We start from the raw sequence: 27,175 nt of genomic DNA on the forward strand, positions 1-27,175 counted from the left end.
ACCACGTTTATCAATAGGACAGTAATTGTTGTTTCGACCAGAATGCACAATAAAAAAAAATCAATCTTGTCAAAATTTTGCATAACATTTGACCTTTCAAAAAAGCTATCATCCACAAAGCACAACTTCAAACGACTATTTCTGTAGCACACAATAACTTGTCCTACACAAGAATCGAATACACGACACTGCGGTTCACCACTGTTATTCACAGATACTCACATTCTGCTACCTAAAAGGTCAAATGTCCAAATGTACCAGTATTCAAGCTTGTTGTTTCATAGTGGGTGGGCACAGATTTATTTGACAGATACCGTAGTGTGAGGTGTAACATAAAACATAGTGCTTTAGGGGATAAGTATATAACGCCCACATAGCGCCGTGTAGGTGTTGATATTTAAAATTGCTTTTTATTTATTAAACTAGCCGTAATTTTTTTATGGTTATTTATTTGTCTTCTTTTGATAATCACTGTACTAAGAACGTAATACCTATGTATTACGTTCTACTTAAGAATTGGCTACTTATTAAGCAAAGAAAAACATTTAGATTTAAGCAAGCATTATTCTCTTTTTAAAACCACTATGCCTAAACCTCTCCTCGGTGTTAATTATAAATGGCAAATTTTAATCGAAATAAGTTAGTTGTTTTGGCGTGAAAGACAGAAAAACAAATGCACATTCTTTTGTATTCTTTGTCTGCAAAATTGATGTATTTTTGAATTTTCTGTAGGTATCTATGTTATGTGTGTTTTCTAGAAAATCTAAAAGACCTAGTATGGTAAAACACCTTATTAAGACTCTACATAGAGCCGCTATATCGTTAATTGATGCATCCTCTACTTAATACACATAAGACGTCTTCAAACTCTATTTATAAAAGACTTCATTATCATAAGTCAGCTCATGAATAGCGCAGAAATATAAATGTAGAGTCTTTGTCTGACGTCTAAATGTTTGTATTTATTCAGTTACAACTTTCAAATGTAGACAGTACAAGCAATTGAGAGATAATAACAAATATTAGACTATTATAAGGTATTTATATTTGCCTAATGTTAAAACGCATAAGTTTAAAAGTAAAAAGGAATTTCGTTTGACTAAAAATTTTTTTTTTACCCGCACTTGGCCAGCGTGGCGGAATCAAAACCTAACCCCTCCCTAGTTTGGGACAGTAATGGGTTAAAAAAAAATGTATTTCGCATTGCGAAAATTAAATAAATAAAAAGAGCCATGAGTGTCAATATTTTTGGTATTTTCGATAGGAATAAAACTAATGATAGTTAATTTATCAAACTACAGTATTTTCTTGTATACTCATTTAAAGACTAAGATACCATAAAACTTTAAAATATTTTTCGGGTATCCATATAAAATATAAACAAATTATGTTTATATTTTTCCATGAAATTTCCGTTCCCAAAATAATAATATTATTATTATTTTTACTTACAATCTACTTTAGATAATGTCTTTAACCTTTCGCGACACCCTTGGGAACTAATTCAGCGATATTATTTTACGTAATACATTACTTAATATATTTCCTTATAATGTGTTTTATCGTACATCCATAGAACCTTCCTGTAGTTATAATATAACTACAAAATAAATTGTCTGTTGGTTACGCTTTTATAGCTAAACTGCTGCATTATTTAAAAGAGATTTGCTGCGATTCGATAGTAGTGTTATCAAAGCTATTTTTAAGATTAATAATAGCGTAATTAGTACAATTTCTGAAGACTTTATAAATAACCTTTTTGGGAGCTGTAAAAACCGAGCGATATAAGAAATTGCAACATCTCCCATGCATTCCAACATAACATAACAATGATTTTATACAAGAACCTATACGTGCTCCAATCTGCTTGTGTTTAAAAACTCAATACATAATAATTATAACAGCCAGACTGAATTAAACATAGCTATCAAATCAACACTTAAAGGTAAAGTCAAAGCATCAACTATAATCATTTTGCAATTAACGTACGTGATCATGACCTTTTATAAATAACTTTACTAATTGTAGAGTAATGTAGAGTCATTTAATTTATAATCAGTGAACAATCAGAGCGATTAAATAATTGTTAGAGTGACTTAGTGATTTATTTAAAGCAACTTTACATTTTTAATTAATATGAATCTGCTAATGTAGTTTGATGCTCGAATGTCAGTTAATCTTCGAACTAAGAAAAATAGGAAAATGTGTAAAATATGCAATTTTTTGCTTTAGTTCTTCTTCCAAAAAGATATTTTGGTTTCTTAATTTTTTTTCTAAATTAAGCGAGTTTGGGACTTAAAAAAAATTAAAAACTGTTTAAAGAACTGTCAGTTATGCAAAATTCCTTCTTCATATTATGTTTCCAATAAAATACCTCTAAACAACAGATTTAATACCGACTCTACATAATACTTTGCTCTATTTTAGTCGTAGACAACTACACTAAGTAGTAAATGTGGGCAATAGCCCATGAATGAGCGTGTTGAGGCATAGCAACGTGTAGAGATTGCGCGCGCAACACGCTCTACCGGAGCAACTGGTTTTGTACATAGAACAACCGGATTGTTCAGGTAGAGTCGACTCTATGTAGAGTTTTTGATGAAGTTATAGTTCTTTAAAGTCTAAAAAGAGTTATGTTGTAAGTAAAGATAGAGTTGGAAAATGTAAGGAATTTAAAAAGTATTTTTATTTAATTTGAATAGTTGGCCGGTTCTCTATTTCGCAAGCTCTTATTGTAAAAAATTTGAAACATTCAGAATTAGTTTTAAAGTTACCCAAAAACTTTGATTTGAAACATTTTATCAACACGCAAAAAACCTTTATTCAATCTGGATCTAAATAAATTTACCTCACAAATTATGTAAATAGCTAACATACTTACTCTACCTTTATATTCACAAAACACTGATATGACAAAAAACCTTCACGATCCTTCAAAACTGAATTACCTTAAACGTGACAACTGCAAAATTCACCCCACGATAGTTTCCCCTCCTTGATATTCAAAGCTCGTAGGCATAAAACAAATTTACGAAAAACGACTCTACTCTGTATATTTTGCTCTATGTACCTTGCCCACGCTTTACCTACAAACAGTCGGTGTAGTAGCCAGTACGCAGCAAACTTTCGTCTCTACCAGACGTGTCAAACTGTCTCTAGCATATTTCGCGAACTCTACCAAACTTTGAGACGAACTTTTTTTATTTTTGTATGTGATTTTAACTGAAGTGATAGAGTGCCTTATTGTGTGTGATGAGTGTAAGATGAATGGGATAGTGATAGAGCCTGAGGTAGCGAAGGATGCTGCTCTTACAGAAAGGTAAGATTTAATTAATGTACAGTTAAATGGTCAAGGGTGATGAATCTCGCGATTGATTTATGGTCGATATTGATTGATTTATCGGATTTTGAAAATATTTTTATTCATCCTATTTTTGTATAACAATGTTCAATAAGTTATTACAGTCAATTGCAATAGAAAAGCAGTTTTTTTTAATTAACTGCATAATATGCCAATCACTGTTACAGTTTACAAAAATAAAAAAGTAATTTTTAAGTTATGATGTATATTTTTTGAGACGGTTATAATTTTTAACTTAATATAATATTACCGTTACAATAACAACAACATAAAATGAAATATAAACACAAAGTAATTCATTTAAAAAATAATAAATGGTCTACGGGAGTTAACTCCAAATGACTTAGAATTAAAATAACCCTCACAAAAATTGATTGCTCTCTATAACCTACAACCAGAAAATATAAACCAGCTAAAAATATTTAAAAAACGACGGCTCACTTACAAATAAATTACATAGTATAAAATCAATTGCGATTTTTGAATAAAAACTGACGCTTTTTAAAACTTATTATTAATGATTTAACTGGCAGTTCAAAATACAGAGTCAATGAAAAAAGTCCCAAATTATTTGACAACTAGCTGACCCGCGCAACTTCGCTTGCGTCACCTAAGAGAATGGGTCAAAATTTTCCCCGTTTTTGTAACATTTCTCGTTGCTACTCCGCTCCTAATGACAGTAGCGTGATGCTATATAGCCTATAGCCTTCCTCAATAAATGGGCTATCTAACACTGAAAGAATTTTTCAAATCGGACCAGTAGTTCCCGAGATTAGCGCGTTCGAACAAACAAACTCTTCAGCTTTATAATATTAGTATAGATTCATCAACTTGTAAAACTAATTTAAACTTATTTTACGATAGCAACAAGCATCAAACACATAAACATTAAAAAAGTAGCAAAAAAAATTCAAAAATATTTCCCAATAATTTAAATTTCTTATAACAAATCACCTGTCATAATGTGAGTAAGAACATCAGTCATTAGGTCAAAAGTCAGCCAAGTTAATTATATACATGAACGTAAATAATAAAATATTGTGTAATTAAGTATTAAACTATAGGTAAGAAATATTTGATTGATCATCTGTGCTATTACGCAAACTGTGAGGAGGGAATTAAAATTGATATCTATAAATTATGTGTTTAGAGAAAAACATAGTTATTTTGTTTAGTTCCAAAACTCAGCATATAATTACATATTATTCTTCGGTTATCAAACATGTTTTTAATTATTCGCATCTTTTGTGTGTAGTATTTTTTATAAGCTCTATGAACTTAAGAACTTACAGAACAGCTTAATTTAGGACTTAAATCAACAACAACGATAATATTCTAAACTCTGAACGAAGCTGCAAAATCCATACTAATATTATAAATGCGAAAGTAACTCTGTCTGTCTGTCTGTCTGTCTGTCTGTCTGTCTGTCTGTCTGTCTGTCTGTCTGTCTGTCTGTCTGTCTGTCTGTCTGTCTGTCTGTCTGTCTGTCTGTCTGTCTGTCTGTCTGTCTGTCTGTCTGTCTTTCTGTCTGTCTGCTACTCAATCACGCCTAAACTACTGAACCAATTTGCATGAAATTTGGTATGAAGATATTTTGATACCCGAGAAAGGACATAGGCTACTTTTTACCCCGGAAAAATTACGCATTTCCCGGGAAAATTCAGGTAGCGGACGAAATCGCGAGTGATCAAAATTATAATGACATTGAATTAACAAAATTCCGTTGTCATGGCAACTGTTTTAATGGCGGATATGCCTTAGCGCGACTTCGTTATATTATGAGATATAAATAATTTTGAGAATATTTTTCGTGAAAAAAAATCATATTGTATATCATCACGCTATGACTAATAGGAGCAGAGTAACAGTAAAAAGTGTTACAAAAACGGGGAAAATTCTGACCCATTCTCTCTTATGTGACGCAAGCGAAGTTGCGCGGGTCAGCTAGTGCTTTAATACATTTTAACTTTGTTTTACAGACTTCCTTAAAAAACAGTTTTTAATTATGTAGCTAAATGATTACTTAACCACAGAAATACTTATTCTAACACAATAATTAAATATTTCATTGGGCTACGTATCCCTCCAATTCAGGAGAAGACCCTTGCCCAGTAATGAGGGAGTCATGGTTTAGAACAATGCTAAATACCCAAACTTTAAATCAAAGCATTAGTATATATTAAAAAAAATCTAGTAACACAACATTCATTTAATCTCACAAAACTAAAAAACGTGCCGAAATAATAAATCTTATATCTTGTATACAGCTTGTCATTCAATCTGATTTCAACATGGTTTGATCGTTGCTAACGATAAATAAACCAGTTTGTACTCATCGACAACACTATAAACTTGTAGGCGACGCTTGTATCAATCTTAATCAAACTTTACTCCATACTCTTTTGCTCCAAACACACATTTATTACTCGATAATTGCGCTCACCGGTCGGTAAACGATCTGTGGGTTAAGCAAACCTTCATCATTCTATAGATGGGTGACCGCATGGTGGTATTTGAACTGGGCATCTCCATACTTCGGAGGGCACGTAAAAAGTCGGTCTCGGTTGTTGTCAACTAAGATAACAGTCGTAAAGCCACGGCAACGGCCTTTCGGGTGGTTTGAGCAACTTTGACACTAGGTTGACCACTAACCATACGACAAACAAAACAAACTTGATAATTTAGCGAAAACGAGTATTTATGTATCGACCGCATAACCGCATATCTTTTGTAAAAGTAATACGCAACGGGGCATGCACAGTGATGCAATAGAGGGCGAGCTTATTGCCATATTTCCATCGGGCACGTTACCTAACTCCGAGCTACTATATAGACTAATTTAATAAAATAAATTTAACCCATTACGGACCCACCGTTGGGCAAGACTCTCCTCCAGTAATGAAGGAGGGTAAGGCTTTGAGTCTACCACGCTGGCTAATTGCGAGTTGGGGACTTTGCATACCTTCAAGAACTGATTTAAAGAACTCTCAGGTATTGCATACCTGAGAGTTCTCCTTCTGAGGTAACAAATTGGACTAAAAAAATCAAAAGCTAAAGCAAAGTTTTTATTGTGAACCGAGTGATTTAATTAAATATAAACAGCACTACTGTATAAAATTTTAATACTTCCGCTATGTAGTTCATTTATATCGTAACAGGAAATAATTTATTTAACTGATAAATAATATTATGAAATAGAATAATATTTCGAAGCAGTTATTTTAAAATCCCGGTTGTCAATTACAACGAGTTCGTTAAAGTAAAGCCTTCGGGCGGATTTAAACCACTTGCCTTGATCAATTTAAAACTTGTGTTATTTTAGAAATATTGGAATATTAAATGTTTTTCCTGGGAACATTTGAGGTTCATGTCTGCAACTAAATCGGGCTGAGAATTTGTATAATAAACAACTACGGCCAGTTTAATTTAAACTACCCAACTTTGCAGGACTTTGTTCATAGTGTCCAATTGTACCGATACACAGATACATTCTCTATTTCCTAACTTTCATAGACCGGTGCCCGGTAGGACGGCTAAACCGACAAAACCAGTCAGCCAGAACGACAGATTTACGTGCTCTCCGAGAAAAATGTTTCATTGGCCTGTGTCCATCTATTGCAGATGATTCAGGTGGCGTCAGATAGAGGAATATTAATAATGAGGAACATCTTCGTCCGTGGCTTAAAAGAACTATGCGGGAGTGATAACCGCGACCGCACATTTGGCAGATAAAAGAATGACCTCGGGCTCTACGAGACTAAAAGGTCTACAATATCAACTTCCTAACTCCGGCCAAAATTTGAGAATGTTTTCACAGAAAAACTGAGAAAAGACTTTTTGCCTGATCCAGAATACACAATTGAAGGCGCCACAGAGACAGCCAAAACGAAAATTTTGGGATAGTTACATTCATTCATTTCAAAAATATTATAAACAGGTATAAACGTTTCATTGATTCATACAAACGGAAAATCCGGCTCATAAATATATAAAGTAATATATAAATATGTATTTACCGTCTATAGTAATAATAAATTATTGTTTTCGATATATTCGTGTTTTGTTTGTATTTATTGTTTATATAATATAAATATGAGGAAAATTATTTATTTTGGATACGTATGTTTTATTATTTTTGGATGGAAAATGTAATGTGGGAAATTTCCTGTAGTATTTAATAGCATTTATGATATTATTACTAAATCGAAGGTTATTGATAAATAAAGGAACAAAAATCACATTGTACTTTGTAGTATTTTATTTACAGTGGTCGTATAAGTGCCACAGTTAAAAAAAATCACTACTACGATTTTCTATTTATTCATAAAACTAATACTTCAACTATCTCTATCATCAGCCTAGCCTTTTTCCGTCTAAGTTTGAGTCGGCTGCCAGTCTCACCGGATGCAGCTGAATACCAGTTACCTCCACAACCCAGTTACCTGGGTTATAATACGGAGGCTTGTCCCTGGGTAAGACCGGAACTTCAACTATCTTTTATTATTTCTAAGAGGAAACCTTGCATGCCTAAAATTTGCTTACTAAATTTATTAAGGGTATGCAAAGTCCCCAACGCGCACTTGGCCAGCGTGGTGGACTCAAGGCCTAACCCCTCCCCCTCGTTTGGGAGGAGACCCTTGCTCTGCAGTGGGACAGTAATGGGTTATAAAAAAAAGAGACAGCTCCTGCACTAAAAATTGTTCTTTTGTCGTATGCACTTTTACAAACGATCAACAACTGACACAAAGTACAACCAAACCCGAAATAACGATTTGTGGATCGCACAAATAACTGTCCTGAGTGGTAATCGAACCCACGACCCTCGACTCTATGGTAGTGGTGTAGCGATCCGTCAATTCCCGCTAATTTTTATCAAAATCTTAATATGACCACATTTATAATTTAAGTAATTTAAGCCACTTAAGTCGTTTTAAAACTAACTATACGTCTTGATGGTATGTCGATGACGTTCCTATCTATAAGAGGTCAAAGTACCAACTTATTTTTTACCAGTACACCATTATAAATTAGTCTCATTAAATATAGTAAAAAATATAATAATATATCGTTGGTTCATATTTCATAGAAACAAAAAATGTTATTAGTTGTTGTAAAAAATAGATACACAGTTGAAAATAATGACTTTCTTGTTCAAAATAAAAAGGTTTTTGTTTAATCTTATTTGAAAAAATTATATTCTTTATTATTACTTGTATTTATTTTAAAAAGATTACTTTATTTATAATAATTTGCAAAAGAGTCAGGTACGTAGTATTCGTAGCCGGCGCTACTGTATGACAAGATGTATGAAGGATGTGAATGAAGCGAGGGAAGTTTTGCCCCCAAATCTTTTCAGTAGTTAATTCATGAAAAAGATACAGATAAAGCTACTTATGCATTGAAACATTAGTAAGGATTCAACACTAACTTTTAAACTCTCGCGTTGCTTGTTTTATATAATAGGATACGGGAATTAACGCGAACACGCATTTTACCTTAAAATGCCTAACGTTTCGACTCAGGCAATTCCCGTATCCTATTATATATTATTATATAGGATCCAACCCTTTGCGATCCTTGATCAAAAGCAATCAATATAAAAAAATCATACCAAATCCATACCAGTTTAAAAACTTAAGAAGTGACCTTACGAACAAAAGTTTTACACACCGCGGGATTTGAACCTTACTCACCGTCGCTAGTATGAGTCACTGGGAACCCTGGAAACTTTCAAAAAGTATAAAGTTAAAGTTGTTCAATAAAATCCGTTCCTTTACACATTAGTACTTGTCTAACTTACTCGTATAATAAACGACCTATAAGTTTTTATTGGTTATAGTGTGTTTTGTCACATTCAATCAATTTTGAAACTGTGTTAGAGTGAAAGAGACACAATACTGTAGCTTGATTCTCTACTACTATTGACTACCGACAACCGGCTAGATAGAGTTATTTAACACTAAAATCTGTTAAGCGCCTCTAGCGGGCTCCGTAGAACTATTTTGGCAGACATTTTAAGTAGCAAATTCTAGTACAGACTATACCATAGTATGCTCTTGAAATGCCTCCTATGATTTCAATACTCATAATATGTAAGTAGATGCTCCCACCATGCTTCCAATACTATTCGATTTTTTTTTATTAGTACCTTAATATATTGATTTAATTGATGTTCTCATAAATGAAGATAAAAAGCATTTTTGCGCCGTTATATCTATATATTATTTAGTCCAATTTGTAAACTCCAATAGTTATATTATTATCATCAACTACAAAAGCAATCGTCGGAGAACAGGAAGAATTACAAAAAAATATCATAAAAGATTTAGTCAATATCCGAACCATTCATTGATACATTTACATCGTAACTACGCGGAAATCGAAGCCACGACCCTCAAGATACAATCAGTGTATCAATAAGGTCAAAACATTACGCGCGAATTGTGTTTTTAATTTTTTTCGCGATAGCCATGCTTGTTTCCTTATTGGGGTAGAATCATTTATGTTCTGGCAAAACATCCCTAGTACGTGTAATTATGCGAGTCTTTCTGGTCTGCTTCGTGTTTACATAAGGCATGGCGTGATAGGAACACAAGTAAGACCGCTAAGCCCAAAATTTAAAAATATTTTGCTTGTATGAACTATCGTTACAAGTAAAACTTGTAACTTAAGTGATTCTCTCTCTCTCTCTCTTCCATGCTATGAGTCCCATATGGTATTGTAACTTAAGTGATTAATAAGCCCAAAACGTGAAAAGTATTTTGCTTGACCGACCTACTTAAGTAAAACTCATGGTTTTATCGAATAAAATTGTATGTAAATTTTCACAGTTTAAATAGTAAAATGATCAAATTTGGCATGAATATGGTTCAAGACTCAGAGTCGGTAAAGTATGGTACCATTTTTTAGGAAACCCTTGACCTACTTTTATAAAAAATAATAATTCCTATAAGCTTGATTTCATTCATATAACTATTGAAAATAGTGATAATAGTCTAACTTGAACATAATAATATCCGTTTGGGCGTTGACACAAAAATCCTAACAAATTAATTGTATTTTTAATTAAGCAACAATTACATACTAATAATGTAACATTAGAATCGATTATTTAATGACATTTGTCGGAAAGTTTCGTTTGACCTTAATTACTTAATATTTTTAATATGTTCGCGCACTAAGAATTATTTTACGACGCTACCAATGTGTTTTGTTTTTATTTAAAATTATTAGCACGTAATTTAAGTTATTATAGAATTAGATGCAATTATTTTACAATCAAAAGCTTCAATAAGAAAGATCTTATGTGTCTTTTTTAACACTTCTCTAACCTACTATAAATATTTTTAATTAATTTAACTCTTGTTCAACTCACTAATTATCTTTCAAGAATGCATTCTATCCTGCAATTAGTCGTTTATGTCTTAATCATCACTATATATCCTTAACGATCTAAATGAAGCCTTTAAAAGGAAAAAAATATTATTAATATACCGTCCAAGGGCTTAATGACTTCAAATGTCAAGTCATTATGAGCAAATGACGCGGCGGCTTAATTTTATAGGTATAGATATTATATTTAGATGCCGGCCATCATGTGGCTGTTAGTGTACTTGGATACGGACACCCTTTTAAGAATTAAGTTATATTTTGATAAAAAAAAATGTAGTTGCTGTGTATTATTAAATAAAAGTTAGCTTAGAGAATGGCGCATAGACATTTTGGGGAAGGTATCGTGGTTAAAATAAGTAAGTGTTGTAAATAGTCAAAAAATTGTACTTAATAAAAAAATATAATAAAAGAAGAAGCGTTGATAAATTTTATTAATAAATTTAATTTATTAACACAAGGTGTGGACGAGCTGTAAACAAAAATAAATAATCTATAAGAGTATCTGTCTGTCTCTTTGTGATTACCAAATACTGAAAATAAATTAACAATATTCATGTGGGATAAAAGGATATTTCAAAAAATGAAATTCCACGCATGCGAAGTTACACACAAAATCAAGCTAAGATAAATTAACATGAACCTAAGAATAATCGCATTACAAAAGAAGTAAGTACATAAAAATAATAAGAAACACTTCAAGTAAATATTTTCGTTCTACAATAAATAACTTAAATATCATTATAATCACAAACACACACGTCAGATGTCACTGGTTTATCAATAGGTTATCAGTACCTATAACACGACCAAATAAAAAATACCGAACGTCAGATACACACAAACTATACAAAGACTTTCGCAATTTGGTCGCATAATAAGATGTATTCTACTTGAAGTGGGTCGTAAAAAACAGGATATTGAGTTGTTATAATGAAACTATTGAAAGGTCAGCACAGTTGTATGGTTCGGTTGATTTCTTAGATAAGGTTTATATATCAGTGGAATATTTGAGATTCTCTTTTGCTAAGGTCATTACTAAGTATTGGAGTTAGCAACGTCTTTATAAACAAGTTTGCTAAATAGCATGTCAGTTAAGTAATTAAACTTAACTATCTTATAGCATGCTATAACACTGATCAGTGTTAGAAACAATACATTTTCACTAGAGATTTATAACCAACATTCGCGGCTCCACTCTAGTTTAATTTGGACAAAATATAATTAATTAATTAAAAGAAATGCATGATCCCAAGTATGGTTCATCTAACGGGCGATAATTATATACTATCCAGAGATCGACTTCTCTTCGATTGAATTTCGTTATGTCTTTCTTTCAAAATGTGTCTGAACCTAACTGAAGATAAGCTTATTGAAATCGGCTGTAACCGTCTCACTACGTCACACATTTCAGATAGAAATACAGCTTTAAGTTTCCAAGACATCCTGCTCTTATTACAAAGCTAAATAACATTAAAACACAATAGTAAAATACATTTTTTTGCGACCTTCATCAAGGTTTTATACTACAGACAAAGATTAAGCAGTAATGCGAAGATCGTGACGAGTCGAGACAAATTGTCGAGCCTTGTTTTTGAGATCCTTCGTCCATTTGCACAATAGTTATCATTAATCAACTATTGTCAAATAAATTTAAAACATTATAGAGTTTAAAAAATGTTGCAATTATTTTAAGAGGGCGTTTTATCTATATTTATTTATACATATATATTTTATAGGCTTAGTGTAAAGAAGCTTTTACGTTTTATGAAGGTCCCTTTAATCTGAAGAGCTACGTATCACACGTTCCCGCGTTCAATTTCCATGTAGAGTAAAGTTTGGAAGAGTGCTCGGGGTATGAAAATAGCCCTCTAATAAATTCACTATATTTCATGAAGTTTATTTCAAATACATTCTTCAAAAATAGGACAATAGAGTGAATTCACTAGAAGGATCATTTTTATTAGACTTAAGTGACAAATTACTCGTAAATTATTTCGTCCTGTCTAGTCTTATACTAAAATTGTGTCGTCATTTGCACTAGTTATAAGCTGTAACATATATGTATAACACAAAATGTAAACAGTATACTTTTGTTATTTGGCTAGCTTTTTCAGACTTGTCTGATTTTAAAGAGATTTGGTTCTACCAATGTGACTTAATGCGTGTAAGGGATATTACATACAAAAATACTTAATATTACGCCTTTTTCCCATAGAGATAGATATACACCAAAGAAAGGGTTATTATATTCCATTAAAAACTGTTTACAAATATCTTCATAAATACAGTTCAGACCGGAATTGGTGAGGTGGTCATTCTCCTGGGAGAAATAATTATTTCTTTAAGCCTTGCCTGACTTCGTCCTGACTCCTGGTATAGTATAATTTTATCCCGTTGATTTTGATCCCGTCTATCCCATACAAACCATGTCCTGGCAGTTACAAACATATAAAAAAATATATACAATATGGTTTGGTTATTCAGAACTTATGCGCCTACATACAGTCCAGTGGTTAATTTTTATTTGTATAGATTTGATAAATTGTAGGCAAAACTGTGTTTGGTTTCTTAATCACGCAACACGAAAGTTTAAATAGTTGCACAACATATTGTCAACGAAAACGCGACACACACTAAATCTAATCTTAATCAGCCCGTGAAACATATGAGATTAGTTATCCTAAGCCAAAGAGTATTGTATGACGAAATTAATCAATTTGTATGTATTTTTGTCCTCCCACACTGATTGCTGTGCCACAAAAACCTTTAGGAATGTTCAATTTAGCACTAGATAATTTTATAGGACATTAATAATGGATTTGAATAAGACAATCTTATGACTTAGTTGAATATTTATTGCTTAGAAACTTGTTTGAGAACAAAAAATATATTAAAATATTTTATAAGGATAATACGAGAAGGTGTTACTTACACTAAAAACAGGTTTAAGGTTCAAAGCCAAATACCAATACTGAATTCAATTTTTATTCCTTTTGTATGGACAGTGAACAATCTAAAGTCAAAGTTATTTAACCAATTTTCGACATGGCTCGACGACTTTTTTCATAATTGACAACAACTGGTACCAACTTTTCTTAAACTTCTATGGATCTGTCTAGAATAGATATATCAGCTCAAATACTAATTAGCAATTAAATGTGAAAAGATTACTTAACCCACTGATCGATTACCAACCGGCAACCACAAATAGCTTAGAGCTTAATTCGTTAAAAAAATATTTCTGTACAACTTTAATAAATCAATAGCTGACTTATTTATTCATACCTTTTAATCCCCAAGCCGTTTCCTAAGCCGTTTAAATAAATAATGACACGAACCGTCGTAAAATGTATATCGCATGACCACAAATATTTGACCTTAGAGGGTCAAAATTGTGTGACCGAGGCAAATAAACGTTTGGCCAAGAATTTATTGTAGTGGACACGCAAAATTCAGACCACCTAGTTGTTTATTTATACACTGAAGCCTGACTTTATAAATTATTTAGATTGCGCCTCCGGGAGAAAGAAATTGAATTAGAAATTATTCAGGTTATGTTAGAGAATGTTCCTTCACGCTAGTAGCATTCTTACTCTGTAGGGAGTACGTGAATATGTCAGTCCATGCATGAAGGAAATAAAGGTGGGAGTGTTTCTAATTAAAAGTTGACCAACAAATTAATTAACTAGTTTCAAGGGTAAGGGGAGAGGCTTTGTCCAGCAGTGGGAAACACAACCGGGCTCAGGAAAAAATACTAATAATCAACAAAGTACTGAATTGCGAAATGAAATTTGCGAGCTATAGCAACTAATTAAGCGTCATAATTTGACTTTAGTTAATCAAATCGTTTGATAATCCCTGACCTTATGCTAATAAAATCATCATCTTTGAGACAACAATAATGACAATGCAAATATCTCTATTTGTATTGCCATACTAGGTTTTAGGTTCAAATAAAACAAAATGTGTCGTTTTCGAAGGATAGCTAGAGGAAAACAAAGAGACCTAGGTGTTTGGAAGTTTGCGAGAAAAGCCTTTGCCCAGCAGCGGAATACTGACATAGGCTAATGAAAAAAGGACATAAGTCACAACTATTCATTTAATAAACAACACATGTCAAATATTTATCACGCTACTTAAAGAGAGGAGAATATCTATAGCACTTATTGAATCAGCCACACAAGCATTTTGTTAAACAAAGTTGTCAAACATATCCACAACAGACTGTCACGCTAGGATCAAAACTGACACGCTCCTTCATTTAAAACAAGCTCATTGTGAAGTTTGCCCAATTGTCTCCGTAACAAAAGGGCTTGGACAAAGGTCCAAGTTAGATTAGGGCATGAGATATGATAACGTTTAGCTTTGTTTAAAATTTGAAAGGAATTATACTCATGTATATGAAAAACAAACGCGGCTTTTTTGTAAGCCGATAATCAGTGAGGCATTACAATTGCTTAACGATTCATACACGACTATTTATGAATACAGCAACAATAATTGTGGAAAACGATAGTGGCTAAAGCATATTTTTTTATCCCTAAGACAAGTGGACTAAGGCAACGCGCTAGTGAAGAGTGTTTGTAAGCAATAATTGCAATGCAATTTATGTTATAATAAACAGAAAAAATTAAATTGTTTGAAACAGTTCTTGATTAAGAATGCTAAGAATTTAGCCTGCACTAAGCGCCGTGGGAATCATATTACAGAGAAACGGTAATAAGTTTCATTTAAATTTATTTTTATATTACGACTGCCTCTGTGGCGCAGTGGTTTGGCAGTGATACCACTGTGTCGGGAGGTCGTAGGTTCGATTCCCACATGGAGTATTTATTTGTCCGATCCACAAATAATTGTTTCGGGTCTAGCTGTGCTTTGTGTCCGTTGTTTGTATGTTTGTAAAAGTCCCCGCGACACAAGAGCAATTCTTAGTGCGGAAGTTGTCTTAAAAAAATATATATGCATCAAAACATGAAGTCACGATATCACCCGCACATCAAACTCCTTACCTTATATTGATAAGTTCTCTCACTTAAACTACATAAACAGCCGAAATATCAATCAAATGGTGCGTGCACAGAGCACGGGTTCGAACCCGAAGCCATTGCGGATCGGCTTACGGGTCAAGGTGAGGGTCACCAGTCGGGCGGAAGTTAACGTTGGACTGTAAAACGTGTGCCGGTTTGATGTCCGGGTAATTAAGCCGCCGGATTAATTATTTTCGACGAATAAAAAGCAGCGTATAAGCAATTGCCTCCCACGCACGTTGGTTTAAAACTATGAAAATTACTGTGAAGTTTTGTGTAAGTATTAGAAATAATTATCACTTGTTCTAACGGTAAAGGAACACATCGTGATGACACTTATATGCCTAAATGCCTATGTTTTAAATTCAAGGCCTAGTCTTTACCATTTTATTTTACGAGAAGGCAAGTGTCTTCTCCCGAAATACGAGTAGTTTACTTTTACATTTCTATTTTCAGACGTATTGCACCTTTATTTACATGAATAAATAGGAGAAACTTTATAAAGAAAAATATATTTAAGACCTTCAGATGTCCTATATTCTCAGGTGCACAAGTTTCTCACAAAATAAACAGGAATACATTTAGAATGCAGGAGTATTATCCTGCATTGTGAAATTGTACGTGGGTGAACACAAGCTAGGGTATTGTGCCGGGATAAGACTGTTTCAAATAGAAATCTTTGTTACCGTGTCATGTTAGTATGTTATATGTAAATATTGTTTGTTTTCGTCTGATAGTTTATATGACTATGTAGAAAAGGTCTAGAGTTCGAGTTCCAATTCGAGCCTAAAAGTAACAGTTCAGTTTTGAAATCAAAATTGAAAAAATAATGGCTCTCAATGAGCCCGTACTCCGTGCCTTGGCGAATATGGAAGCCGTCGATTCATGCGTGAAGAAACAGTTTTTGTGAAATAGTTTATCAATTTTTTATAAAAAAAAATCCGGTAGTCGATACTGTGAACTCTCGGTATTACAAAAAGAGCTATGGCGTCTCAAAAAACAAAAAATATATTTTATTCACGTCAAAAATCTAAATGACTTATCCATGAGAAGGCCAAAACATATTTATATCCGGGATCCTTTATCAGCGTATACGTGCAACTGGTTTGTCACATCTAATTACGAAATATTCTAAATAATCCGTACAAATGAACTTTAAGCTATTTATTTAGACACTGAGAGGCCCTCAAGGTCACGGAAACCAGTCACATTCCTTCATATTTGACGTTCTAGTGCACAATGATTGAGAATATTATGTGACTTGTCATCAAGTCTTTGTTTGGCAATGTTCATTCATCTTGACTAGTACAATGTTACTTTCATTCATGTTTTTTTTATAATAGACTAGCGGACCCGACAGATGTTGTCCTGTCTAATAAATGAAAAATTAATTAAAACAACATTGTCCAGCGGACAAAATTGTGAATCTAAACCATTCTCAGATCCCCTTGAACACACAAAAAATTTCATCAAAATCGGTCCAGTCGTTTAAGAGAAGTTCAGTGACATACACACTTACAGAAGAATTATATATATAAAGATAGTTGACTCGCACGGCTTCATTTGTATAGTTTGGTGTAGGAGTTCAAATTGAAAAAAGTCTGGAGTCTTGCTGATTCTGGGTCCTTTACTATATCCATATACTTATAGTATAGCCATGAAAGCGTAACGAATAGACTTCCGCATTTATTTAATATTATGGAGTATAGACTAGTAGCCTACTTTACGTTATTTATAGACTCTCAGTCTATCAGTCTGCTATAACAGACTCAATTTACATTGAAATTATTACGCATATAATAAAAAATAGTTGAAAACCCCATGACAATCATGTCATGGAAACGGTGATCCGTTTCCTATTGCTTTAAATAACCATCCCTAAAGCCCTGAAAGGATCTTGCAGCCAAAACCAGCCTCAACAACTAGCCAATAGTAAAACATCATAAGTAAACTACACCTAACAAAGTCTTTACTAATAGCTCATCTACTACACAAAGCACCGCTTTATAATTCAACAGTAGCCGTGAATGTTCTCACACAATTCTGTACACACTCATACAAACTCATACAAACCCATACAAACTCATACACTTACATTCATATACTCTTATACATACTGTTTATCGCATCTTCACGGTGGAGGAATTCGTCACGGCCGCGCGTATGTTATCGGTAACACACCTGAATTGACACAGTCTATAAAGTTTTACAGTGGGTTAAGTCTACTATGTAGTGTCTGGGATCTGAGGTGAAATTTTGCTGTGTAATATTGTAGTATATTTAGCTGACTTGTGAACTTGTTCAGTTTTGTTTGGTATTTTTTTAAAGATAGGTTGTACGTATGGGACTTTATAATATACGCTCCTTGCCAGGATTCGCGTTTAAATTGATACACCCATTTTAAAGGTTATTAGGAACAGACGGAATGACAAGTAATAGGTTAGTAGAAATGTACAGAATGTAAGAAAAGTTGTATGTTAAGAAAATATTCAAAATTTAATAGAAATTTCTAATACACAAATAGTTTGCAAATTTAAAGCAATTAAACTGATTCAATTTTAAACCACTAATAAGAAATAACGTTTGCTTAATGAAAAATTCTTTTTAGTTTCAGTAAATTTTATATATTGAGAACATTGGCACATTGAACAACATGTGTCACTTAGCAGGACAATACTAGTTTACCCACTGGTATTAAATACACTGTGTCATACAAGACGTTCATACATTTTCATACATATTTTCTATTGTGAAACATTATGGGGGAGAGTGTGAAATTCACTGTTTTGACTGATGACGTCGTTTTCCGGTCACAACTTAGTTTGTTTTTGTTGTCAGACTTAAATAAATATGGAGAACTAATTTCTACTCGCCACTTCTTCCGCGTTAATATTTTTCTTTACGCTACGATACTCTAGTTTAATTTAAAATCCAGTAGTATATTTAGTATTTAATTGCATAATACTTTCTGCCTTTCGAATTTCCCTATGAGACTGATTTGGAAATTGTTGGTCTTAGCAAGTCATAAAAAAAAGTATCAGATTCATGGTGCAATCCCTGTTTCATATACCGGGCTCGATTACAATTTGCACAAAATATTAGAAAAATACTAGCAAATACTGAAAAAAATCCTAAGATCACTTTACTCCACAAGATTAGAACTCAGCACCTTTTATTTAATTAGCAGACTGTCTAGAAATCTTTAAAATCATAATTTATTAACATAATACTAAACATGGCACTTATGGCCAAAATGTGGGTTTTTTGGAACCATAATATCCAAAAATATATGTATTTACCTCCTACGAGACTTGAACTTTGGCATTCCAGTTCATATCTGGTAAAAACCCGAGCACTCTTTAGTTCACCTTGAATATCACATCTTAGATTATCTTAGATTGTTGATAAAGAGATGTTATTTTAGTTTTTGTCGAAGGATGTCTCCGAAACCTGCAATCCTTGTCTGCAACTTGTTGCTATGCGGGATATTATGTCAGTCTTCGCAAACTATATTACTATGATAATATACAATCTAGCCGACACTTTGTAAAAAAACTATAACCCTAAATTTGTTTCCGTTTAAGTTATGTTTAAGATCAATTGCGCTCACAAAACAGACATACTCGTATATTATTCGGTTCGGCATTCATCGGCCTAGCCGGCAAAACCAAAAATGTGGGAACGTTAGGGAAAAAATGCCGCTTGACTTCGCCGCGTCTGAATGTTTTAACCGAATTGTGACGATTAAACCTGAAGTAACTACCTGATCACACAAGCCGAACAAGTGTCTTAGTATTTTAAAATTCATGCATTAGATACATTGTTCAGAAATAAGAACACATTTTAACAAATTAAACAGCTTCAATTGCATATTTTGCGTCCTTACGTCCTTCGACAGGACTTAAAAGATCTTATCGATATTTTATTAAAAGTGAAAACATCCCGAAATCTTGTATCTATCTTCAAAATAACCGTGATTGAATAGCGTTTGGATAGCATTTGAATAGACATTACACGGATAGTTTGAAAGCGTAGGTGTTTGAATCAAATTGCTTCGAATGCTCACTAAAAGAGGATTCTTCCAAATGTCCAGATGACCTTTACACCTGAGAAATAAAGTTTTAAAAATAAAAGATAAAGTCCAAGTTGTGGAACTTGTACGAATGAGAAAGTGAATTGAATTGCAATTTGAAATTGAAAAATTCTTAGGATTACTGATTTTGTCTTTATAAAAGGGATTTTGATGAAACTATTGGCAGTTTTTGTCCTGTAAGTGAATAATCTTTATAATCATAGTAGTCTAGATATCTAGGATTATAAAGATTTTTCAATATTGTTTGTAGCCACTTACAAAGTCAAATCAGAGATATTCTTATGCCTACTCTCCCAAGATGTAAAATAAATTATGATGATGTTAAATAAACCCTTATTAATCTTTTATCTAAGATTAATTAAGTAATTTACAACTAAAAGCTTGATAGAAACACTGACAAACAGTATTAATTACGTTCTTTTGTGTTTAATTGACGACTCCTACAGACTCCGATCTTTAGGAATCTTTAGGAAAATATATAATATTTCTAATACTTAATTCCAATTTGAACCTATAAGGTTCAAATTGGAATCTTCCGAAACCTTCCAACCAAACCACTTAAAACAATTAAGTAAAACGATCTCATAAAATGCACATGCATATTACACACAATGATACACAAGACTGTAACAATACCCGTATTACATAACAACGTAATAACATAACATTAGCGAACATAACATAACATGTAACGTATAACAAATTACTAGCTAATGTGAACTTATGTCTTGAGAGGATAATGGAAGGTTTTGAAGTATTAAGTATTATGCAATTTGTTTGTAAGATGTATTATTTTTAACTAGCTGACCCGCGCAACTTCGCTTGCGTCACATAAGAGAAATTTCCCCGTTTTTGTAACATTTTTAGTTGCTAATCAGCACCTAATGACCTTAGCGTGATGTTATATAGCCTATAGCCTTCCTCGATAAATGGGCTATCTTACACTGAAAGAATTTTTCAAATCGGACCAGTAGTTCCTGAGATTAGCGCGTTCAAACAAACAAACAAACAAACAAACTCTTCAGCTTTATAATATTAGTATAGATTAGCGAACATAACAAAACATGTAACGTATAACAAATTACTGGCTAATGTGAACTTACATATGTCTTGAGAGAATAATGGAAGGTTTTGAAGTATTAGCCATTATGCAATTTGTATGTAAGATGTATTATATTTAATTGATTTGTATGTCTGTTTATATTATGTTTTGTTTGTTTGTCGTATAGTGGTCAACCTAGTGTCAAAGTTGTTCAAGCCCGAAGGCCTTTGACGTGGCTTAACGTCTGTTATCTTAATTGACAAGAACCGGGACCGACTTTTAATTGCCCTCCGAAGCAGTCACCCATCTATGGTATGACCGCGCAAAAGGTTGCTTAACCCACAGATCATTTCCCAGCCGGTGAGCGCAACGGGCTTTGGGCGCCAGAGTATAAACTAAAACAAAGCTAGGTTAATGGTCTTAACTAGGTAGTTCCTATCCAATATACATTTTTGGTGTCCATTTTTATTATACAATCTATCCAAAAATGTCCAATAATATATTAAACTAAGTTTTGACCTAGAAACAAGTACAAATACATAAAAAAATATTGATGTACATGCTTTTATTACACAAGAATGCGTATAAAAATAAATATACCCATTCAAAATTATTACAAAGAAAATTAAACTAACACAAAAACTAAACAATGAATATTATTGAATAATGTTATTTTTAGAAATCTATACAAAGTTTTTGCATACGTCTGTATGATCAATGAGTTGTATTTTTATTCAATATAAGGATTCTATACAACGACATGCTATGAAAAATTATAGTATTAAACCATAGATAAGACTGTCTTTGCAAACATACATACATAAAATCACGTCTTATTCCGTGGGGTTTATCCTTATTCTATAGGGGTAAGCAGAGACCAGGGCATACCACTTGGTACGATCTTTACAAACTTATTCTATTTTATTCACAGTTATACATCTTGTCGTACATGACTTTGACGTTCTTTAATACGTGCTTACTATGTAGTTTTTGTCACGCCTGCTTTACACGATAGTATAGGCAGAGGTGTAAGAAATACACCCACGTAAATAACATAGGCCCCATGTAATACAAGGCGACCCTATTCCCATATAGTGAACACACGTGACTAAACTCTGAACTACAGTTGAAAACATTTAAGAAAACATCCAGTAGCACTATGCTCGACCCAGCAGTCGAACCCGAAACCTCGTGACCAAAGGTTGTATACACTACCCTTCAGACCACAAAGGCATTCTAAAACTTTAAGGCATTTATTGTTCTTTGCTTTAAAATATCTTGTAATAGGACAGCGTCTTTACTCTGTCAAAAATAGCAGCAATGATTGACAGTTCGTCATTAGTACAAAAATAAACGTGTAACTCATTGACCTCTTTGTGTTGAGTTGAGCAAAAAATGCTACAACACAGATATGGCGTATGAAGATTTTGACCTGCCTGCAAGAAACAGATTCCAATATATTTGTTAAGGAGCGTGTTCACTGTTCGGATTAAAAATAAATATATTTTTATTTTACCCCAATGAAATAGTAGTAGAGTATTTATAGGCGGTGCTTACAGCGCAATGGTTAAGAGTGTCACTGTCAGAAGGGAGGTCGTGAGTTCGATTCTTACAAGAAATTATGTGTAATTCAAAATGTACTGTTCCAGATCTAGTAATACTTTCTATGACCGTGTCTGTTCAACTTTGTATGACGCCGTGTTTGCAATCAAATATTAGTAGGTTCGAATCAAAACACTAATAACTTATTGGCTAGAAGGGCTGTAATTAATGTGACTTGCATAAAAAATGACAGACAATTATCTCATATGATTATATTATTATTAATTGTTGAAGATATATCTAACCTTTAATCTTGAATATAAATATTGTCAACATAATATTGTTTATTTGATGCACACGTACAATATTGCATAGTAAACAAGTGTGGAAGGACTTATGATGTCATCTATGATTACGTGATCGAATACTTGTTTATTGCTCATTTTCGACACAGCAATTTACGCAGTATAGGTAAAAATTTTAAACGTAAAACTCTTTTCCGTATTCTTAGCAGAATAATTATGAAAAGTATGATAGTTATTCAATAGCCTTTGCCGCTGATATGCTTTAGATGGGGAATAATAATTAAGCATTTCGGAGTCGGAGGACAAGTTAAAAATATATTTTAGAAAGCTAAAGATATCTTCGGGAGACTAAATTGTCCACAAAACATACAAAAGAAAAAAGTATAATGGCCTAGCTGTCTGTTTTATAAACATAACTGTATAAAAACAAATCGACTTTACAGTAAAAGCAAGTGACATTTTAAACAAATATACACAACTAGCTGACCCGCGCAACTTCGCTTGCGTCACATAAGAGAGAATGGGTCAAAATTTTCCCCGTTTTCGTAACATTTTTCGTTGCTACTCCGCTCCTATTGGTCGTAGCGTGATGATATATTATAGCCTATAACCTATCTAACACTGAAAGAATTTTTCAAATCGGACCAGTAAGTTCCTGAGATTAGCGCGTTCAAACAAACAAACAAACTCTTCAGTTTTATAATATTAGTATAGAGTTCTAGAATTATACCTGAAATTTAACCAAAATGTTTACAAATACGCTTTAAAAACTAGTTATATTCAACAAATTCTCGTTTTCCTTAAACTAAAGAGCATCGATCTCTTTCAAACACGCCAATCATCTTTCTACTAGTTATCTTTTAAAATAGCACACACACGTAATGATTGACCGTGACATAAACAAACAATGTCTTAGAAAACATCAAAGTAATTAATGTTTACCCATTATTATAAACATCCTTATGATAATGTATGCTGATATAAAAAAACAAAAAAAAATTGAATTTGCTAATCTCGGGAATTGCTGGTTCGATTGGAAAGATATTTTTTCTTCAACTCCTCTTAGGACAACATTTTTAATTGCTAGCATAATAACAAAATCAGGATTAGCTAGTTATACAATATAGATACATAAGTTTGTTGGTTCGTTCCTTCACCGACATAATAATATCTGATTTTGAAAACATTTTTATTCTGAGAATGTGAGAGTTGGGAGTCCCACTGCTGGGCAAAGCTCCTCCTCTTTCCTTTAAAATTACTCTACCGGCGGCAAGTTAAAAGTCTTTTTCAAATGCGTCGAAAACAAATAATATATGTTGCAATTTTTTGTGTAAACTATCTTAAAAGGTTATCAATTAACCTTTCATCAAAATCAATTTAAATAAAATGTGGTCTGTAGTTTCCGCATAATATTTCCTCAAACAAACACACAAAAATAATTTGCGAGATATTAATTTTAACTTTTATTTTTGTCGCTTTTTGAACACATTAAATATTGAGACATGTAATAATTTTATGATACTATTAAATTACTTACAGATGAATTACACACATGTTTAAGTGAGCAGCTGTTTCGTATGTTTCATGCGCATTAATCTCGAAAACAGCTGAGTCGATATTGATTGTAAAGTGTTATTATTTTTACCCTTGTACATAATATTTGTACAATTTATACACATGATTTAGTTTACTACTATTTTGTGATTAACTGTTTATTCAGTCTCTATATTATTATGGTATTATTGTGTATGTGAAACACTCAGTATTTATTATTTGCTTATGTTATGGACTTAGTAGGTACTCAAGTTTTAAATGGACTTACTCTATCAAATTGGCGGACCACAAATACAAAATCTACCATCGCCTTATTTCGTAATTGAAACCATCGAGACTATAATAACCCGTACAACCCCTATATTAAACAGAAAAACAACTTTTTTACCACCCAAGATTCGAACCCTAGGCTTCCGTGAAGTCTGCTATACTACCTGTTTATGAAACAAAAAAACTCAGTATCTAATTTTTTTATCACTTGGGATTCGAACCCTAGACCTCTTCCTGACATTCCAATAATACTACCCACAGGGCTGATCCAAAATTAATAACACCAGATTAATACCTAATGTACAATATCTCTAACACAATGTCATTGACCTCTCGCAGCCCACAGACAATCTGACGCATCCACCACAAGTTTACAACTTATAGTATTGATATTATATGGTTTCTTTATAGCATTGAATTAGACTGTTTCCGTTCAGTTCCTCAGTAATAAAATAAATTGTTGTGGAATGGATTGATGGTTTAAATGGATACGATACGCCGAGTTTCAATATTCTATCGAAGATTACGTATAGACTGATATCTTAGATTTTTTACTTAAAAATGATCTATCTTTCACTGGTTTCAGTAAGGACTTTTTTCAAGCAAGTAACGATAATATGTAATGAATGGGCGATAAATATTTCGAATTTTAGATCAATTCTTGAGCGAGACATTTTTTTATTTGATTGGTCTTGAATTACAGAAACTGATACTGAGACTAGACTTTTTTCATATCCATTGAATTATCCCGCAGATAGTAGCCAGTTTATAATTTTATTCATAAAAAAATACAGTTACATTGTGTTTTTCAAAATCTTGCATCGAACTTGTATCAAATATGGCAAACTGTATCGTGTATAATACGGTCATCCAATCATGTATTCATATCTCATATAACATTTATATTATATTATATTATATCTAATACAAGATTGGTTTACTTCTATTAAGAAATGTAGCGATATGGTTAGAATAAGATTTAGTTTAAAAAACATATTTTTAGGGGATATGTATTATCCCATTCACTGACTCTATATCAGTACACTATTATAAACACGATCAATCACGATTCATAGAACGGAACGAGAATCGAACCTGGGGCCCTTGATATAATAGCAGAGGCACTTTAGAATTGGTTGCAATTAAAATTATAACGCATTATTTTTAATGTCTTATTGTCCCACTGTTGGGCTATAGTCTTCTCCCGAAATATGGGATTTGGCCTTAGACCTTATGCCCACGACGCTGGCCAAGTAAGGGTTGTGGACTATGATTGTCCTCAAGAAATGGTTAAACAATTTTTAGGCGTGCATAGTTTTATCGGTGCGGTGTTTTCCTTCACAAATGATAATTATTTGTAATTCAGCTAGTACAGCAACTACAAAAACTACAAACGTCAAAAAGTTTTTCGACGTCCTATAAGCCATGCGTCGGAGACCATTATGAATTTGAGAGTCTTACAGTAATTTCACATGTTATTTTCACATGTGTTATGTGAAATTCCCAAATAAATAAACATGAAATAAAAAATGTGTTTTCCAAACAAAATAAAATGTCAGACACGAACAAACTCTGTTGACATTTGAATCCCACGTTCAAAAAAGACATATCCATACATTAATTAAAACAAACTTGTTTTTATACAACTTTAAAAAACATTATTTTTATTCCCGGATTTGTTTTTAATTGAAATGCTTTGGAACACTCTACAATTATACGTATTTATAAAACTTTTTTGACAATCCTGTTAAAAATAAAGGGTTGTCACGCTTGCGACAAATATAGGTAACCCTGTCTGGATTATTTTGGGTTAGCGTTCAAAATGTTAGCGACTAAAATTGTGTGATATTTCTATAAATATATTATTTTGAAGGGAAATGGATGTTGTGGTTAAATAAAGGATTAATATTCGGTACATAGTTACAAGTTAAAGCTTTAAATATATATTTTTATACAATACATGGCTTAAGTTTATACCAAAGTAACGTAAGTCACCCGAAATTCTTTTTGAAGGCCTTTTTTATTATCTTTATTGACATTTACATATCCCATAAAGCACGTAGCTATAAAAACAAACACAACAAAAATATCAATATAAAAAACCACATTCTATTAATATATTTTCGTTCACATAAAAATACTTTGCCTTATCTTAAAAACACAGCCCTGATCCATCACGCAAACAGAATTAAAACTTCCTTTCCTGGCAAGTGTCAACCCTACGGCAAAGGATGTGAGCAACTGTAACAGAGTTAGCAGCCCTTACGAGTGGAGGGTGGAAAAATGTTACAACTTGGAAGTAAGGATGCTATCCCGCTATAGCGTAACATGAAGTCTTTTCACCTTGCAAAGACTGTAGCGCTTTTACAATCGTATGATGTCATGTTTGAAGGTGTAAATGAAGCAATAGAGTTTAGTCGGGATCTCTGCCTACCCCATTGGGCAAAAGGCTTGATTTTATGTACGTATACGCACCCACGGCCATTGCATCCTGCTCTGAAACTTTCAGTAAATTGCTCATATACGTGATCGATCCTCGTTTAACAGAAGTAACTACTTACATTAAAGTAAAAAAAAATAAAAACTCAA

General features: G+C 32.8%; 1 protein-coding gene across 3 annotated transcripts in view; it reads left to right on the top strand.

Moving 5' to 3' along the window:
* LOC142981559 (calcium/calmodulin-dependent protein kinase kinase 2) overlaps window positions 1-27,175 on the top strand; it is a 171,859-nt gene that overhangs the window by 94,386 nt on the left and 50,298 nt on the right. Inside the window, exon 1 of one of the 3 annotated variants that reach the window (XM_076127561.1) lies at window positions 3,101-3,319. The exons of the other annotated variants lie outside the window; for them this stretch is intronic. Coding sequence (XP_075983676.1) covers window positions 3,264-3,319 — 56 coding nt within the window. The 5' untranslated portion in view covers window positions 3,101-3,263. Of the gene's footprint in view, window positions 1-3,100; window positions 3,320-27,175 lie in introns of those variants that run through there. 3 annotated transcript variants of the gene reach the window in all.

Source organism: Anticarsia gemmatalis, chromosome 20, assembly GCF_050436995.1.
Source record: "Anticarsia gemmatalis isolate Benzon Research Colony breed Stoneville strain chromosome 20, ilAntGemm2 primary, whole genome shotgun sequence".
Taxonomy (NCBI): domain Eukaryota; kingdom Metazoa; phylum Arthropoda; class Insecta; order Lepidoptera; family Erebidae; genus Anticarsia; species Anticarsia gemmatalis.